Consider the following 18,199-nt stretch of genomic DNA (forward strand, 5'->3'; position numbering starts at 1 on the left):
AAAAAACTGTAATAGAAGTGCTGCTTATGTGACCATGGACATTGTATGTATGTACCTTGACATGTATAGAGAGGGGAGAGCTAGAGGAGGGGAGGTGGTTTTAAGACCCTGAGGCAATGCCTCCAGCTCCAGCTCTTCTATAAGTCTGAGAGAGATGTACTGGAAAGTCACCCCAGGTAGGGAGAGTGGGTGTGTTGTGTGTTGTTATTATGACCCTGACCTTAATGAGTCCAGGCCAGGCTTAAGCAATGCAGCCACCTATTGGATTCCTTTCATAATGGAATATCTCCTCACATTTATGCATTCACCGTGACACACAGAGAGGTGAGGGGGTGGAGGGGAGTAGGAGGGGAGATGGCTTTAAAAGCCTGAGGCTTTGAGCTCCAACACAGGTGTCTATATGTGTGTGTGCGTGTGTGTGTGTGTGTGTGTGTGTGTGTGTGTGTGTGTGTGTGTGTGTGTGTGTGTGTGTGTGTGTGTGTGTGTGTGTGTGTGTGTGTGTGTGTGTGTGTGTGTGTGTGTGTGTGTGTGTGTGTGTGTGTGTGTGTGTGTGTGTGTGTGTGTGTGTGTGTGTGTGTGTGAGAGCATGTATGAGAGAGTCATTAGTTGGATTAGTGGGCCTGACTGATCTAATGTCATCCACAAGTCCCTCAGGTAGATGTAGAGAGACACTCCTCACAGTCCCTCAGGAACAGGACTGATTTAGGATGGGACTCACATCCATGCACACAAACACACACACGGGCACTTAACCTGAGTGATGCTGCCATTAATGGCTTCAAGAGGTTCCTCTCCTCTCCTGTCATCTATTCTTAACGGAACATAGGCTGTGTCTCTAATGGCACTCTATTCTCTATAGTGCACTACTTTGGTCACCAGGGTAGGGTACAGTACTGTCCATGAAGAGAAATCAGTGCATCATCTACCAGGGGTGGGCAACTCCAGTCCTCGAGGGCCTGATTGGTGTCACTTTTTCTCCATCCCTAGCAAACACAGCTGATTAATCAAATTGCATTCTAAACTGAAGATCATGAATAGGTGATTATTGGAGTCAGATGTGTTGACTGGGGCAAAACTGACACCAATCAGGCCCTCGAGGACTGGAATTGCCCACCCCTTATCTAGACAATATTATGGCAAATTCGCTAGAAAATATGTTTATTTTGATAATGGTTCAACATTCACAAATAACTTTTTTTTATATTGAACAAAATATTAAAGTAAAAAATCTATCCAAAATAAACTGACATTCACAAACAGAAACAATACACTGCAAAAACAAAACACACATAAACATGCCCACACTTGCCCACAATCACACACAAAAACACAAACGCGACATGCGCACAACCACAACCAATCAGAAATTTGGAAACCCCCGAGCCCCGACCGGCACGCAAGCGCGGCACAAGTAGCCGTCACTTCCACTTAAGCACCACACTCCCCGAGATGGTCCACATATGGCCTCCAAACTCTGTCATATAAGTCTGGTTTTTGTTTGACTTCATAGTATATAGAAACCTAGTGTCACGACTTCCACCGAAGGTGGCTCCTCTCCCTGTTCGGGCAGCGCTCGGCGGTCATCGTCGCCGGTCTACTAGCTGCCCCCGATCCCTTTCGTTTGGTTTTGTCTGTCTTGTTGTTCACCTGTGTCGAGTTTAGGTTAATTGTGGGGTATTTCATCTCGCCCTACCCTCTAGGTTTTGTGCGGGATTGTTTGTGTATCTGTCATTTGTTTGGGTTGCGTTTGGTTTGTTCTGTTGAACAGGTGTTTTTTCTGGACTGCGCTCCTGTTTTTTTTGTGGCTGCTGTTATGGTCCTGTTGTGGTCCTGTTGTGGTCCTGTTGTGGTCCTGTTGTGGTCCTGTTGTGGTCCTGTGCCTGTTTTTTATTGGACTTGTAAATAAACGCCCTTCCTGCAATTCTCACTCTCCTGCGCCTGACTCCACACCCACCTCTCCTAGGGAGAACCTGACACCTAGTGGGATGTAACTAGATAGTTCAGTCCTCCAGTTTGTTATTGAGTGTGAATATGAGGCGTTTCCAATTGATGGCTATACACATTTTTGCAGCAATTAGACATAGATTAGAACACTTTCTCTAATATTGATCACCAATATTAACATTTCCCAACAGACAAAATCGTGGAGATGGATGGATATAAATTCCTAGCCATAATGAAATAATAGCACATACAGTACCAGTGAAAAGTTTGGATTTTCTATATTTTTACTATTTTCTACATTGTAGAATATCAGTGAAGACATCAAAACAATGATATAACACATATGGAATCATGTAGTAACCATTTTATATTTGAGATCCTTCAAAGTAGCCACCCTTTGCCTTGATGACAGCTTTGGGATTCTTGGGATTCTCTCAACCAGCTTCACCTGGAATGCTTTAACAACATTCTTAAAGGAGTTCTCACATATGCTGAGCACTTGTTGGCTGCTTTTCCTTCACTCTGCGGTCCAACTCATCGCAAACCATCTCAATTGGGTTGAGGTTGGGTGATTGTGGAGGCCAGGTCATCTGATGCAGCACTCCATCACTCTCGTTCTTGGTAAAATAGCCCTTACCCAGACTGGAGGTGTGTTGGGTCATTGTCCTGTTGAGAAACAAATGATAATCCCACTAAGCGCAAACCAGATGGACTGGTCTATTGCTGCAGAATGCTGTGGTAGCCATGCCGGTTAAGGTTGCCTTGAATTCTATATAAATCACTGACAGTGTCACCAGCAAAGCACCCTTACACCATCACACCTCCTTCTACATGCTTCATGGTTGGAACTACACATGTAGAGAGATCCTCTGTTCACCTACTCTGCGTCTCACAAAGACAAAGCGGTTGGAACCAAAAATCTAAAATTTGGACTCATCAGACCAAAGGACAGATTTCCACCGGTCTAATGTCCATTGCTCGTGTTTTCTTGGCACAACCCAGTCTCTTTTTATTATTGGTGTCCTTTAGTAGTGGTTTCTTTACAGAAATTTGACCATGAAGGCCTGATTCACGTCTTCTTTGAGCAGTTGATGTTGAGATGTGTCTGTTACTTGAACTCTGTGAAGCATTTATTTGGGCTGCAATTTCTGAGGCTGGTAAATCTAATGAACTTATCCTCTGCAGCAGATGTAACTATGAGTCTCACTTTACTGTGGAGATCCTCATGAGAGCCAGTTTCATCATAGCGCTTGATGGTTTTTGCGACGGCACTTGAAAAAACGGTCAAAGTTCTTGAAATGTTCCGCATTGACTGACCTTCATGTCTTAAAGTAATGATGGACTGTTTGTTGTTTCTCTTTGCTTATTTGATCTGTTCTTCCCATAATATGGACTTGGTCTTTTACCAAATATAACTATCTTCTGTATACCACCTCTACCTTGTCACAACACGACTGATTGGCTCAAACGCATTAAGAAGGAAAGGAAATGCATTCCAGGTGACTACCTCATGAAGCTGGTTGAGGGAATGCCAAACGTGTTCAAAGCTGTCATCAAGGCAAAGGGTGGCTACTTGTTTAACACTTTTTTGGTTACACCATGATTCAATGTGTTATTTCATAGTTTTGATGTCTTCACTATCATTCTACAATGTAGAAAATGGTACAAATATTTAGTAAAACAAACCTTGAATGAGTAGGGGTATACAAATTTTGACTGGTACTGTACATTAGTGGAGGCTCCTAGGAGGAGAAAGGGGAGGATCATACTCCTCAATGAATTTCGTAAAAATAAAAATAGTGTGGGAAAAAAAAACTATACTAAATATATAGTTGGTTAAAACACACTCTTTTGCAATGAAGGTCTACAGTAGCCTCAGCAGCACTCTGTAAGGTAGCTCCATGATGTAGCCAGAGGCTAGCATCTGTCCTCTTCTGGGTATGTTGACTTCAATACAAAACCTAGGAGGCTCATGGTTCTCACCCCCTTCCATAGACATACACAGTAATTATGACAACATCCGGAGAATGTCCTCCAACCCATCAGAGTTCTTGTAGCATGAACTGACGGGTTGTCGACCCAATCAAAGAATCAGAGAATTAATCTAGTACTGAAAGCATAAGCTACAGCTAGCTAGCTCTGCACTGCATAACATGTGGTGAGTTGTTGACTCAAAGATAGTGTTGTGTCTTTGACATCATTAAAGTGAAGACTTATTTTATCAAATCAATTCTGTGTAATTATTATTACGTGATTAAACTAATCATATAAATGTAAATAATGAGGAAGTCGGGGCACCAAAGAAAATCTTCAGATTACAAAGTTATAATTTTCCTAATATAACTTTTCAGATATTTTAATATCTGATCCGTTAGTCTTCTAATTAATGAATCATTCTTTACCTCACGTTAGACTCATTCCAAACGTCGTAAATGGTTGGTTATCTGCACAAACCCAGCCTTCACTATGAATCATCCATACATCAGTTGTTTTAATCATTTATTTACTAACTAACTAAATAATCACAGAAATGCATAAACAAACAACAATATATATGGTTACAAGGAAATTATAATTATAAAGTGGGTGCGGACTGAGAAGGCCGGGAAAGACAAGAGACACTACAATGTTGATAATTATAATAATTGAAATGCTAATCCTTTGCACATGAACGCTCACTCATTCGGGAATATTTGCAATCAATATATATATTTACGCTAAGTGTGTCGTCATAATCTCTGTTGGAGTCGTCCGTCTTTCTGTTGGAAAGTTAATCTGATCTTCTGTTTGCGTCCCTGGAGTCTTTTGTGGTTAGAATGAATACTTCAGAGTCCCATTCAGAAATGTTCTTATAGAATAGATGTTTCAGAGGTTGTCGGTTTTCGTAACCAGTCAACATAAATTCTAGCTGCAGACTAGTAATTAGTATCAAAGATTTGCTCTTATTCTGTCGGTATCGATAGTCTCAGAGTTGAACCATTTCCACCAGTGTAGCCAATGCTCCACGTGGTTTGGTTAGGAATTCAACAACCGAGGAACGCATGGTCTCTACTCAAACCTTAGCCCTCTCGGTAATCGAGGTACGCATGGTCTGCAGATGATTTCTCTAGGTGGGGTTTTATTCGGAACAGCAGAAAAGGATGTTCCATGAAACCAGATCAATATCTGTGCTCATGGGGCGGGCCAATTACTTAGATAACTTTAAAGGGAATTGGATTCTCTTTCATTAAACAGTTTAAAATCACATTACATAATTTCACAAATAGTTTAATCTTTACTCATTCATTTTATACAATAATTAGATACACATCTCATAACGGAGGCTCCTGTATAAACAGAGTTATGGTAATGTGGCTGTATTGTCTCTCAATGAGGTCACAAACATTAAACAAAATGGACCGGTCGTAGCTGGATTCTCCACCGACCGTTTACGCTTTCTCCAAAACATGGACATTGTTCAGTTCTCAAGTTCTGTGATGTAGAAGAAGTTCCTTTGTTCTCTCTATGAACCCACTCTCTATACTGCATGACCGGGGGGGAAGAGAGTGCTCTAGGAATTTACGACCTGAGATAACAGAACCTGGGTGTAAGAGGGAGAGAGAGGGGGAAGGCACTCGCTATACCCAAAGAGGGCCACGTCATGACAATAGAGAAAGTCAATAGTTTAACAGTTTTGAACAAATTCATTTCTTCAAAAATGGAGAAGCAAGAGAGAGAGAGATTGAGACCTATATTTTGTCATTTTACTTTCACTTTCACTGTAATGTTATGCGCTGAGAGACGGGAAGCAAGTTCAGGGAGTGAGTGTTTTAATAATATAATCAGAACATAATACAAAACAAGAAACACTAACAGCACACAGACATGAAACAGAAACAGAAACAATGACGCCCGGGGAAGGAACCAAAGGGAGTGACATACAGTTGAAGTCGGAAGTTTACATACACCTTAGCCAGATACTTTTAAACTCAGTTTTTCACAATTCCTGACATTTAATCCAAGTAATCATTCCCTGTCTTATGTCAGTTAGGATCATCACTTTATTTTAAGAATGTGAAATGTCAGAATAATAGTAGAGAGAATTATTTATTTCAGCTTTTATTTCTTTCATCACATTCCCAGTGGGTCAGAAGTTTACATACACTCAATTAGTATTTGGTAGCATTGCCTTTAAATTGTTTAACTTGGGTCAAACGTTTCAGGTAGCCTTCCACAAGCTTCCCACAATAAGTTGGGTGAATTTTGGCACATTCCTCCTAACAGAGCTGATGGAACTGATTCAGGTTTGTAGGCCTCCTTGCTCGCACATGCTTTTTCAGTTCTGCCCCCACATTTTCTATAGGATTGAGGTCAGGGCTTTGTGATGGCCACCCCAATACCTTGACTTTGTTGTCAAGCTACAGTCAATTTAGTGTATGTAAACTTCTGACACACTGGAATTGTGATACAGTGAATTATAAATGAAATAATCTGTCTGTAAACAATTGTTGGAAAAATTATCTGTGTCATGCACAAAGTAGATATCGTAACCGACTTTCCAAAACTATAGTTTGTTAACAAGAAATTTGAGGAGTGGTTGAAAAATGAGTTTTAATGACTCCAACCTAAGTGTATGTAAACCTCCGACTTCAACTGTATATAGGGAAGGTAATCAGGGAAGTGATGGAGTCCATGCGCAGCTGTGCGTAACGATGGTGACAGGTATGCACCATAATGAGCAGCCTGGTGACCTAGAGGACAGAGAGGGAGCACACGTGATGTTCACTTACTTAGATAGCACATGCAGCTAGCTAGTTTAGCCTACTCAAACACCCGGCTCAAACAAAGGGATGCAATGTTAGCTAGCTGGCTATGACTATCCAACACAACACTGGAACTCTTCCAAGTCAAGATAAGTGTTTGGTTTTACTAATTTATTGCCACTGGGGCCCACCGGTGTAACTGCTAAACTGCTTACTGACTGTACACTGTACTGCATGATTGTAGCATGTTTACTAACGCGTTAGTTCTATTGGCATTGTTGACTATGATGTTACTTTAGCTCATATGGTAACAACGATGTAGGCTGTGTGTAGCGGTTATGATATATTTAGGCTTGGAAAGGTGTTTTCGCCTGGTCACATATAGCGGATGTGTTGTACATTGAAGTCAACAAGCGAAGGAAAAAGGTAAGAGGTGGAGAGGGCATAGATGCAAGAAGGAATACAACGTGGCTGCTATGAAAGGAACCTGTGCTTGTGTGATCAGGCGTGTATTCATTCTGCCGATTCTGTTGAAAAACTTTTCTTAAATGGAAGCAAACAGAATGAAACAGGATTAACATACAGTACCTGAATGTGTTGCAACTGTTGAACTTATGATTACACCCTATATCAGCTAGATGCAGGCAAGAGTGTGCAAGGCGGTATTGAATGTGTCACTGTCTGTCATCTCAAATTTCTCTCTCAATCTGTGTGCAACTACGTTGTAAACTTTCATTCATAGGCTATTATGTAGCAACCTCATGATGGGTATAGGGAAAAATGTTGCATCATGTCGTAGCCAAAACATGTCGTAGCCAAAACATGTTGTAGCCAAAAATCTTATATTGAACTGGGTGAATGGAATATGAATGACACTCATTCAATATGCTGTAATATGAATAAGGCCATGCTCATGAAAAAAAATGCCCCTGACTGCCACTGACATACAATGCTTTTCCCCTCATCAATCTACACACAATACCCCATTAGGACAAAGCAAAAACAGGTTTTTAGAAATGTTTGCAAATGTATAAAAAAATAAAGAACTGAAATAACACATTTACATAAATATTCAGACCTTTTATTCAGTACTTTGTTGAAGCACGTTTGGCAGTGATTGCATCCTCGAGACTTCTTGGATATGACGCTACAAGCCTGGCACACCTATATTTGGGGAGTTTCTACCATTCCTCTCTGCAGATCCTCTCAATCAATCAGACAAATGTATTTATAAAGCCCTTTTTTACATCAGCAGATGTCACAAAATGCTATACAGAATCCCAGCTTAAAACCCCAAACAGGCAGGAACCTAGGAAGAAACCAGGCTCTGAGGGGTGGCCAGTCCTCTTCTGGCTGTGCGGGTTAAGGATTATAAGAGTATATGGCCATTTAAGGTCAGATTGTTGTTCAAGATGTTCAAATGTTCATAGATGACCAGAATGGTCAAATAATAATCACAGTGGTTGTAGAGGGTGCAACAGGTCAGTACCTCATGAGTAAATGTCAAAGGTCGAGACAGCAGGTGTGGTAGAGAGAGAGAGAGAGAGAGAGAGAGAGAGAGAGAGAGAGAGAGAGAGAGAGAGAGAGAGAGATTTGGAGCTGCACCTTAGTTACTGTTGAAAACAGCAGGTCAGAGACAGGGGTGGGTCGGGGGACACTGTGGCCCCATCCGACGATATCCCCAGACAGGGCTAACCAGGCAGGATATGGCCCCGCCCATTTTGCCAAAGCACAGCCCCCCACACCACTAGAGGGATATCAACAGACCACCAACTTACTTCCCTGAGACAAGGCTGAGTATAGCCCACAAAGATCTCCTCCACCGCACAGGCCTGGGGGGGTGCAAAACCAGACAGGAAGATCACGTCTGTGACTCAACCCCTCTCTTAGGGATGGCATGAAGAGCACTAGTAAGCCAGGGATTCAGACCCCGTAATAGGGTCAGAGGCAGAGAATCCCAGTGGAGAGAGGGGAGCCGGCCAGGCAGAGACAGCAAGGCAGTTCGTCGCTCCAGTGTCTTGCCATTCACCATCGCAACTCTGGGCCAGACTACACTCAATCATAGGACCTACTGAAGAGATGAGTCTGCATCAATGATGACTTTTCTTTTTTTGTAATGAGACCAGTGTTTAAATAAATTTGTTGTGGCCCAAAGGAGTAAGTAGAAACCTTCAGGGATTTGACAGTATTCCAGAATTTAGCCATGTTCCCATTGCAATCCAAAGAGCGGTTACATAATAATCAGATTCGGCCTTTCTGATTAGTTTTACACAATGATTCCTCAGTTGCTTAAAAGCTTGCCAGTCCAGGCCTAGGCATGTGTTCTTGTTCTTGACCCAAGCATCAACTCTTTTATGAATGACTTCTGATAATTCCGGAGTGTACCAGGCATTCGATCTAGCTTTAACCCTTAAATTTCGGAAGGGAGCATGATTATCCACAATAGTGTGGAAGACATCTGCAAAAAGGCTCAAAGCTAAATCAGTTTCAGGGATAGCTGTAATACAAGCAAGGTCACTAAAATAAAGAAAATGTTTTAAAAAACTGTTCACGGATGTTTTTATAGTTCCTCTTTGTGATGACATGAGGCTAGGATTGTTGTTTTCTCACATCTCTAACACAAACAACGGGTCAATGGTCACTAATGTCTTGGGCGAAGACACCAGTATTAGGGCAAAAGTAAATACATTTAAAAAGAATTGGGAGCAAAAGCAACGGGGGAAAAAGTACTGTGTGCTTACATTTTCAGGTTCTTAGGCTGTATGACATTTGATCCCTCCCAGTCTTTTTTCACATATGGGCCGTTTAAATTCTTTCCATCCATCCAGGCCTTTGGAGCCTATCGGCTGGGGAGCATTTGCAAATAATTGTCCAGAACATAGCAATCATCATGTTGTCCTGTTCACTTGTCAGTTTGTTACTTGAACATTTAGATCATGGCTATAGCCTACCAATGAATTGGTTGTCACTTAAGCTGCATAACCAATAGTCATTAAAGTGTTATTCATTTAGACAGATCTCCTGAGTGGTGCTGTGATTGTATTTTCAAAAAGCGTGTTTCAGTAGCCTAAACAGTCAAGTATTCCAGTGCCCCATCTGTCGTACATTGTCTGTTGAGAGTCTGTCCTGTAGTCTATACAGTTCATTCATTGCCATTTCCACCATTGTCCTTGTCCAGGAATCAGGTATCTTCTTTGCTGATTTTAGTGGGGTGTCTCTTTCCTTCCATTTGACCTGCAGTTGTGTGGGGTATACCACAGAAAACGGGATTTGTTTTTCCAATAGCTTTTTTATTTAATTCAATGTGCATTGAAATGAAACCAATTTACAACGTTTTATTGAGTTATCAATATCATGCTGAAGTCCGAACTCGATCTTACTTTATCTTATCTAACTCCTGTGTATTTAGAGTTAAAGGTAACGTGATATTTTTTGGCCCACATTAATTTACTCAGACGAAGAACCTCTGCCAGAGGCATATAATCTTCATATTTCTTTTATCTGGAAATTATATTAGGCTCAAAATGGGATCCTTGTCAGATCCTATCAGACCTGTTTTCTTGTCTATTACTGATGACCTCAAATACTCCCAATCAAACAAAACTGAATGTGCTCGCCATTCATTGGCACAACAAAATACCCATTGAGAAAAGATTCACAGTTTATACAACCTTGATGTTTTCCTGTTGGTAAACAGGGGTTTCTTTTCAATGGTCTAATCGCCATGACAGCTTGAGGAATCTAGGTCTGATCTTCAGTTAACCATCTGTGTTGTCTGAAAATTAAACGGTTAACTCTCTATGGCTCATGGTATTGCTCTATCGTGTGCTAACTTTATGTAATCTCTTTCACTAAACCATTACACGGGTCTGGGCATTGAAGGTATGTTGGAATCACGTGGAGACCATGTTGACCAAATCAATTTCTCTCCGGAGGGATTCATGTGCTTTTTGAATGCCTAATAATTTAGTGTTTACCCAGACAAGAAAATAACCAATGTTAGCCTGGTGGGATTGTTGGGTCTGGTCTGGGTGTTGGGACTTTCCCTCTTTGTCTCTCTCCCCTCTCTCTAGCTATATTGTCCATTGTGGGGAACCTGCTGGTGCTTATTATGGCATTTAAGCACTCATCTCACATGAAGCCCCCGGAGCTGCTGAGTGTCAACCTGGCGGTGACAGACCTGGGAGCTGCTGTCGCCATGTACCCTCTGGCTGTGGCCTCGGCCTGGAACCACCACTGGCTGGGAGGAGACACCACATGCATCTACTACGGCCTGGTAGGGTTCTTCTTTGGCACGGCCAGCATAATGACCATGACCGTGATGGCTGTGGTGCGTTTCGTCGTCTCCCTCAGCCTCCAGTCTCCCAGTGAGTATATAGAGCATGTGGAGCAGGAGTACGACAGGGAATGATGTTAGGACCATTGGAATTTGTGTGTGTTTGAGTCAGTTTGTGTATAGGCTGTGTGAGTGAGTGAGTGAGTGAGTGATACCACCACTTGTCATCATAAGAACATTTTGGAAAGTAATTGTGGATGTTTTGAATAAAAAACACACAAACAAGGAAGCATTTACAAAAGTGGTGTGTGGTTAGGGGCCCCAACTGATTTCTCAATGCCCACGCAGCATTTAAACCTGAAAAATACCTCTTGTTTTTGAAGAGTACAACCCAGAAATAGCAACAGATAAACTATATAAAGCTCCTCAAATTATTTTCTCACTCTCACACTACAGAGATCCGGGAAAATGTCTAAAATCCGGACCTTGAGGTCAGAAGTGTAATATATACCACTTAGCAGACGCTTTTATCCAGAGCAACTTACAGTACAGTGAGTGCTTACATGTTTGGTATGCATATGTGATCCCTCCAGGACTTGAGCTCATGGCCTTTCCATTGCTAGTGTTCTTACCAGCTGAGCCACACAGGAAGTACTGCTCTCCCACTAAACCTCTTAGTGACCCACTGTCTGTGTGTGTTTCCCTAGAGGAGAAGATCAGCCGGAGGAACGTGAAGCTGCTGTGTTTGTGGACGTGGCTCTATGCCCTGCTGTGGGCCTGCTTCCCTCTCCTGGGCTGGGGCCGGTACGGTCCAGAGCCCTTCGGTCTTTCTTGCACCCTGGCCTGGGGAGAGATGAAGGAACAAGGCTTCTCCTTCGTCATCTCCGTCTTCTCCTTCAACTTGCTGGGGCCCTCCTTCATCATCCTCTGTTGCTACTTTGGCATTGCCTTGAAGCTGTACATTACCTACAAGTCCCTCGACCACAGCAAAAATATCCCAAACATCATCAAGATGCACCGCCGCCTTCTCATAGTGAGTGACTTGCTGACTTGGAGTTGAAATCCTATAGAGTTGTTTTTGTCACACCATCTTAATTTAAATATATATTTTTAAAGGACTAGAATATGGAGATTATACAGGCCTATTTACACATACTTTCAACTTTATACGTTATATATACTGACCAAAATATAAATGCAACATGCAACAGTTACAGTTCATTTCAGGAAATCAGTCAATTGAAATAAATAAATGATTCTGTAATCTATGGAATTCAGATGACTGGGAATGCAGATATGTGTCTGTTGGTCACCGATATCTTTTTTTTTTTAAAGGTAGGGGCGTGGATCAGAAAACCAGTCAGTATCTGGTATGACCACCATTTGCCTCATGCAGTGGGACACATCTCCTAGAGTTGATCAGGCTGTTGATTGTGGCCTGTGGAATGTTATTCCACTCCTCTTCAATGGCTGTGCGAAGTTGCTGGATATTGGCGGGAACTGGAACACGATGTCGTACACGTCGATCCAAAGCAACATGTGTGACATGTCTAGTGATTATGCAGGCCATGGAAGAACTGGAACATTTTCAGCTTCCAGGAATTGTGTGCAGATCCTTGCAACATGGGTCCGTGCATTATTATGCTGAAACATGAGTTGATGGCGGCGGATGAATGGCACGACAATGGGCCTCAGGATCTCGTCACAGTATCTCTGTGCATTCAAATTGCCATCGATAAAATGCAATTGTGTTTATTGTTGGTAACTTATGCCTGCCTGCTCTCTAATAATGATGGAGAGAATGTATGGTTCTTTAATAATGGGGCAGAAGTTGAAAATTCACTGAGACCAAACGATCGCCTGAACTATTTCCAGATTGTTAGAGAATGTTTCACAATAGGGTTTTTAATGTATTTGGAAACGGTCTCAGCTAGTTTAGAACAGAGTAAGGCAGGTAAGGAGGTGGGGCCACAGGATGAAATCCCCAAGGTCAACAATTTCAGGCCTGTAACATCCGGGATTTCTGTCATCCAATATAGAACGATTCTTATATTAGCTGCCCAGTAATAATATTGAAAAAGTTTGAAAGTGCTAGACCACCCTGGGGGCGAGATCTCTGCAATACGCTCTTACGTATGCAAGGGTTTTTCTTGTTCCAGATAAAAGCAGATATCAGTTTATCTATGGAGATAAAAAAATATTTTGTCAGAAAGATAGGAATACATTGAAATAAGTATAAAAACATAGGTAATACATTAATTTTAACAGTGTTATTTCCTATGCCCAACGAAAGAGAAAGTAAATCCCACCGTTCAAAATCCTGTTTCAGGGACAGTGTCCAAATCAGATTTTAACTGAAGATATGGATTCAACAACAATGTTTCAACTGCATGGTCTTCAAAGTATATTTAGCTGGTTTGCTTTCTACCCTCTGTTTCAGATAGTTTTCTCTGCCTGCCCATTTTCACAGTGTTTCTTCTATCTTACAGATAGCAGTCCTGATCAGCCTGGGCTTCATCTTATCATGGGCTCCATACGGTTTGGTGAGCCTGGTGTCTGTTGTCAGGGGCAGTGAGTTCATCCCCCCTGAGGTGACCATGCTGCCCTGCCTGTTTGCCAAGTCCTCCACTCTTTACAACCCCCTGATCTACTATATCTTCAGCAAGACCTTTAAGCAGGAGGTGAAGCAGCTGTGTGGTAGATCCAACGCATGCCATGCTTCCAGCGCCAGGAACAACATCACGGACAACGCCATCTACCTGGTGTGTGATGGCAGCCGGGCGGAGAAGGTGGTGGCCACGGTGGTCGGGAGGACCACTGAGGATAAGTTGTCCTCTGGGAAGAGCCGGGAGATGGAGACCAGGTTAAACTCATTCGACAGCCAATAGGAAGGCCTCGGGGAGGGAGGGGGTAAGGGGTATAGTGTATGATGTCCTTTCTCATGACAATCTTATCATTCCTCATCCAGTCAGGGTCTAAATGACCATAAAAGTTCACCATTGAACTTGGTAAACTCTACCCGTGGGTGTCGGAGATGAGATGAGGTTTCACAGAATGCTGAATTGACGAAAACTTTTAGAGACAATGGTGAACTTTTATAATAATTTCGACCCTGAGGAATTATAGATTGTCATGAGAGAGGACATCATACAGTATATCATTTGAAACGAGCTAAGACCAATGTCTATGATTTTATTGTTATACGCCTGAATCAATTGCTGTTGGCATGAAAATAGTTTTTACATAAAGACAAGTTATACTTTAATAAGCACAACTGGTGTGTGCAACATAACTTGCAGGGTAATATCAAATCCTGTATTGATGGTTAAATGAAAGAGGGCGTGTTTGCACTACTGTATCTTAACTCAATGGATGTGAGTGAAAAATGGCAACCAATGAGAGGATTTCTGGACTGGTTCCCAAGCCAATTGGCTGCCAGGATGAAGAGGATTGACAATATGCTATAGCCAATAGGGAATCATAGACCGTATACGGTTTGAATGGACGGAGCGTACAGTAGGTGGGCTGTTTTCTTTAGATAAACACAGCTGCCATTGATCAATGCAGAGGAAGGAAGTGACCGTATTCCCATGGAGGAGAGGATGGCTGGAGACACTAAGCCTGGGTCCACCCTATCCCCTATGTAGAGCCATATGGGCCCTGGTCAAAAGTAGTGCCCTGCACTAAAGAGGGAATACACTGTTAGTGCTCAGGACTGATCCAATGAGGAGAGGATGGAGAAATGGATGCTTCTAGTGCTCAGGACTGATCCCATGAGGAGAGGAAAGGATGGAGAAACGGATGCTTCTAGTGCTCAAGACTCATCCCGTGAGGAGAAGAGAGGATGGAGAAGCAGATGCTTCTAGTGCTCAGGACTGATCCCATGAGGAGAGGAGAGGTTGGAGAAACGGATGCTTCTAGTGCTCAGGATGGATCCCAGCCCAGCCTCAAAGGTCACACGCCAGCCACTAAGGGGGTTGAAAAGTCATAGTTGAGGTCGGACGGAATCTGAATTTGTGACGGATGAATTGGGTGTCTGTTCATATTTCCTTTTAATTCTGTTTAATATTCCCATGGCCACATAGCTTGGCAAACCCACTTTACCATGACTGTAATTCCTTTTGGATAAAAGCGTCTGCTAAATGGCATATATTCTATATAATACTGTATTATTATATTTGTCTTGAGACTTAGCAGGCACTCTTATCTAAATAGGATGCTAGCATGCTAAGTAGCAGTCAGCTAGGACTGCGAGCAGAGCCTGCTGAGGCTCCTCTGGGTGGGCAACCACGGATTGATGATGGGGATGTCATGCATCTAGTTGACCCGGCTATGCCATAGACTGTACACTAATCTCATAGGTGATGCATCTGGGTTCCTACAGATCTATACGTAGTTTAGGAGCTCCATGCTTCATGAAGATAAGATATACAGTACATAACCTATTTCCCATGTATTGTGGGGGGGGCAATATGACCCTATATGACCCCAAATAATGTTGTCATGCAACCATGGTATGTATAGTTTGGAACCTTATTGTGAATACAGTCCTGTGGTATTGAGCAGATCTGGTTTTTGGAATGTAGTTATTATGTAAGCGTCTTCATGGATTATTCATTTCTGCTATCACTGGTTTGTCAATGTCCTCACCCCCGGTGTTGTCTTAAGTGTTGCATACTAAATAACTTCCCTCGTTGTACTCTTTAAAGCAATGTTTGAAAAATACAATTACATTATTGTCAGGGAACCAAAAGTTTAAATGTATAGGCCTGTCACAATTATTTGATCATATCTCTAAACCTTCAGGAGAAATACATGTTAATATATATATATATAGATTAAAAAATATTATAACACTCTTTGATCTTATAACACTCTTTGTTTGTTATTATATAATTTTGCCCCCTCACATGTTCCTCAATGTTACAAAAGACCACTTTACACCGATTCAGTTGTCAGACTGAGTGCAGTTGTCTGCTTTTAAAGGGCAGGATACAGTATAATAATTTGATGGGTGCTTATATTTGTGCTATTTCACACATGTACAATTGTTTATTAACATGCACTTTTGAATTGGAAATGTGAGACACCCTCAGGGAGTGGGGTCAATCATTTTAGAGGGGCTCCCGAGTGGTGCAGCAGTCTAAGGCACTGCATCTCAGTGCAAGAGGTGTCACTACAGTACCTGTATCACATACAGCTGTGATTGGGAGTTCCATAGGGCGGCACACAATTGGCCCAGTGTTGTCCGGTCTAGGCTGTCATTGTAAATAAGAATTTGTTCTTAACTGACTTGCCTAGTTAAATAACAAATATAGATTTTTAAATGACATTATGAACAGCTACCCTGGAGCAATTAAGGTTAAGTGCCTTGCTCAAGGGCACATCAACAGATTTTTCACCTTGTCAGGTCAGGGATTTGAACTAATGACCTTTCAGTTACTGGTTCAACACTCTAACCGCTAGGCTACCTGCCACCCCAGTGTTTTGCAGTTGGGGAGAGAACTAGAGAGGGTTGAGGAGGAGGCTTGAAGCGCTGGGCATCTTGTTATGACATGCATTATCTGAATTAGGTCCACAGAATTATACCTAGGAGGAGCGGCTTCTATGAAGGAACTTTGAATGTCTTTTGAGCTAGCTAGCTAACAAGCTTGTCTGTGCAGAGCGGCACAAGATTTAAAAACTCGTTTTACTTTTTTGTAGTTAATAAATCCAACATGAAACGTGGTAACTATGCCTATAGTATCCTTAACTAACATTGAAAAAGTGAATACATTTTTCTCTAGCTAATTAAAAATCTCTCTTCCTATCTTCTAAATCAAGATTGTAACTTCAGTACAGTAGCTTATGCTTCGGAGGGGGGAGGGGCAGGTAGCCTAAACACGCACACACATTGGCAAAGATTTTCAGCTTTGCAGGCAGACACTGAAGTAAGTTTCTGAGTGACAGAGTGAGGGCTTTGCATAGGTGCTTTGTTCATTTTTTTTGTGGGACTAGAAAATAAAATAACATTATTAAACCAGTTCCCATGCATTAAAAAAACTAACAGTTTCGGTTCCGTGAAAAATGTTATTTTCCAGAACCAACCCCTGATAAAATCCCTGTTATACAGTTATGTTACTGTTTCTGAAAGCCCATAAAAACTGTTTCAGATGTGGACATTTTAATCACCTACAGTAGCATCACTATAAGTCATGTTTTGAACTGATAAAGGACACAATTCACATCCCCAAAACCATCTTTGAGTTTTGCAACTCAGGTAAAGATCACTTTGACACACATGAAGTACACATTGTAGAACAGGTGTATATATCAGTGAAGAAAAATGAAAAGAAAAAAAAGAACTTGAAAATGAAAAAAAAAAAAAAAGAAGAACTTTGGTTGAAGTGACTCCAGCACACTGTGTACTTGCAAACCAACATGTATTGACTAAGGGCTGTATTCAATCCATAATGCTGAAGATCAGCATTGTAGCACGGTTGAAATGTAAAGGTAATTTTCAACTGAGCTGATGCAGCGTTTACCTTGAATGCAGTTTCTGCCAACGTGGAAACATTGCCTTTAAATTTCAATCACGCTGTAATGTCGAACTTCAGCGCTACGGATTGAATCCATTCCTAATAGCTGATTATGAAAAAGCAATACCTAATTAATACATTTGTATTATTTATTATTGATGTTTGCAGAAGTACCCCCTACCATTCTATTTCTGGGTAGGTCCCATCTCAGTCAAACTATAGAAGATAAGCAAATTCTCATTGTATTGTAGAATAATGGTTGATTCTTGCCTTGGCCCGCAACAATGTTAACAGATGGCTCGTTGCGCAAGCTTCCGTAACAGAGGTTTTCCGTCAACAGAGGCATATCCAATATCCCTAGGAACAATAATTTTGATTCATCGAGTTGAATGTGTCCTTTGCTATCAAATAAGTATTTAAAACACATTTTTATCCAGGGTCTCCCATTTTCCACCTGTTGAAATGGGAGCTTACATAGTAGCCTGCGCTTGCGTGGTCTAGACAGTGGCTGCACAGAGGCGGAAAATGTGAGACGTGTTTCAAAGGACACATTCAACCTGACGAATCGTAAGTATTGTTGCTAGAGATATTGGATGTGCCTCTGTTGCGGGTAAACTTTATTTTTGTGAAACCAAATAATGTAGATTTGGTTGATAAAGGACGCCAGGCTATAGAAGCCTCAACTACTAGTCATCTGTAAACAATGGGTTGTTGCAGGA

The 18,199-nt window shown here is 41.7% G+C and overlaps 1 protein-coding gene across 1 annotated transcript in view; it reads left to right on the top strand.

Annotated features, from left to right (window-relative positions):
* Nucleotides 1-15,818, top strand: part of opn8b (opsin 8, group member b) — a 48,772-nt gene extending 32,954 nt beyond the window's left edge. Inside the window, exons 2-4 of the mRNA XM_055885349.1 lie at nucleotides 10,760-11,053; nucleotides 11,670-11,995; nucleotides 13,452-15,818. Coding sequence (XP_055741324.1) covers nucleotides 10,760-11,053; nucleotides 11,670-11,995; nucleotides 13,452-13,850 — 1,019 coding nt within the window. The 3' untranslated portion in view covers nucleotides 13,851-15,818. The remainder of the gene's footprint in view (nucleotides 1-10,759; nucleotides 11,054-11,669; nucleotides 11,996-13,451) is intronic.
* Nucleotides 15,819-18,199: the final 2,381 nt, after the last annotated feature.

The sequence above is a fragment of the Salvelinus fontinalis genome, chromosome 27 (assembly GCF_029448725.1).
Source record: "Salvelinus fontinalis isolate EN_2023a chromosome 27, ASM2944872v1, whole genome shotgun sequence".
NCBI classification, from domain to species: Eukaryota; Metazoa; Chordata; class Actinopteri; order Salmoniformes; family Salmonidae; genus Salvelinus; species Salvelinus fontinalis.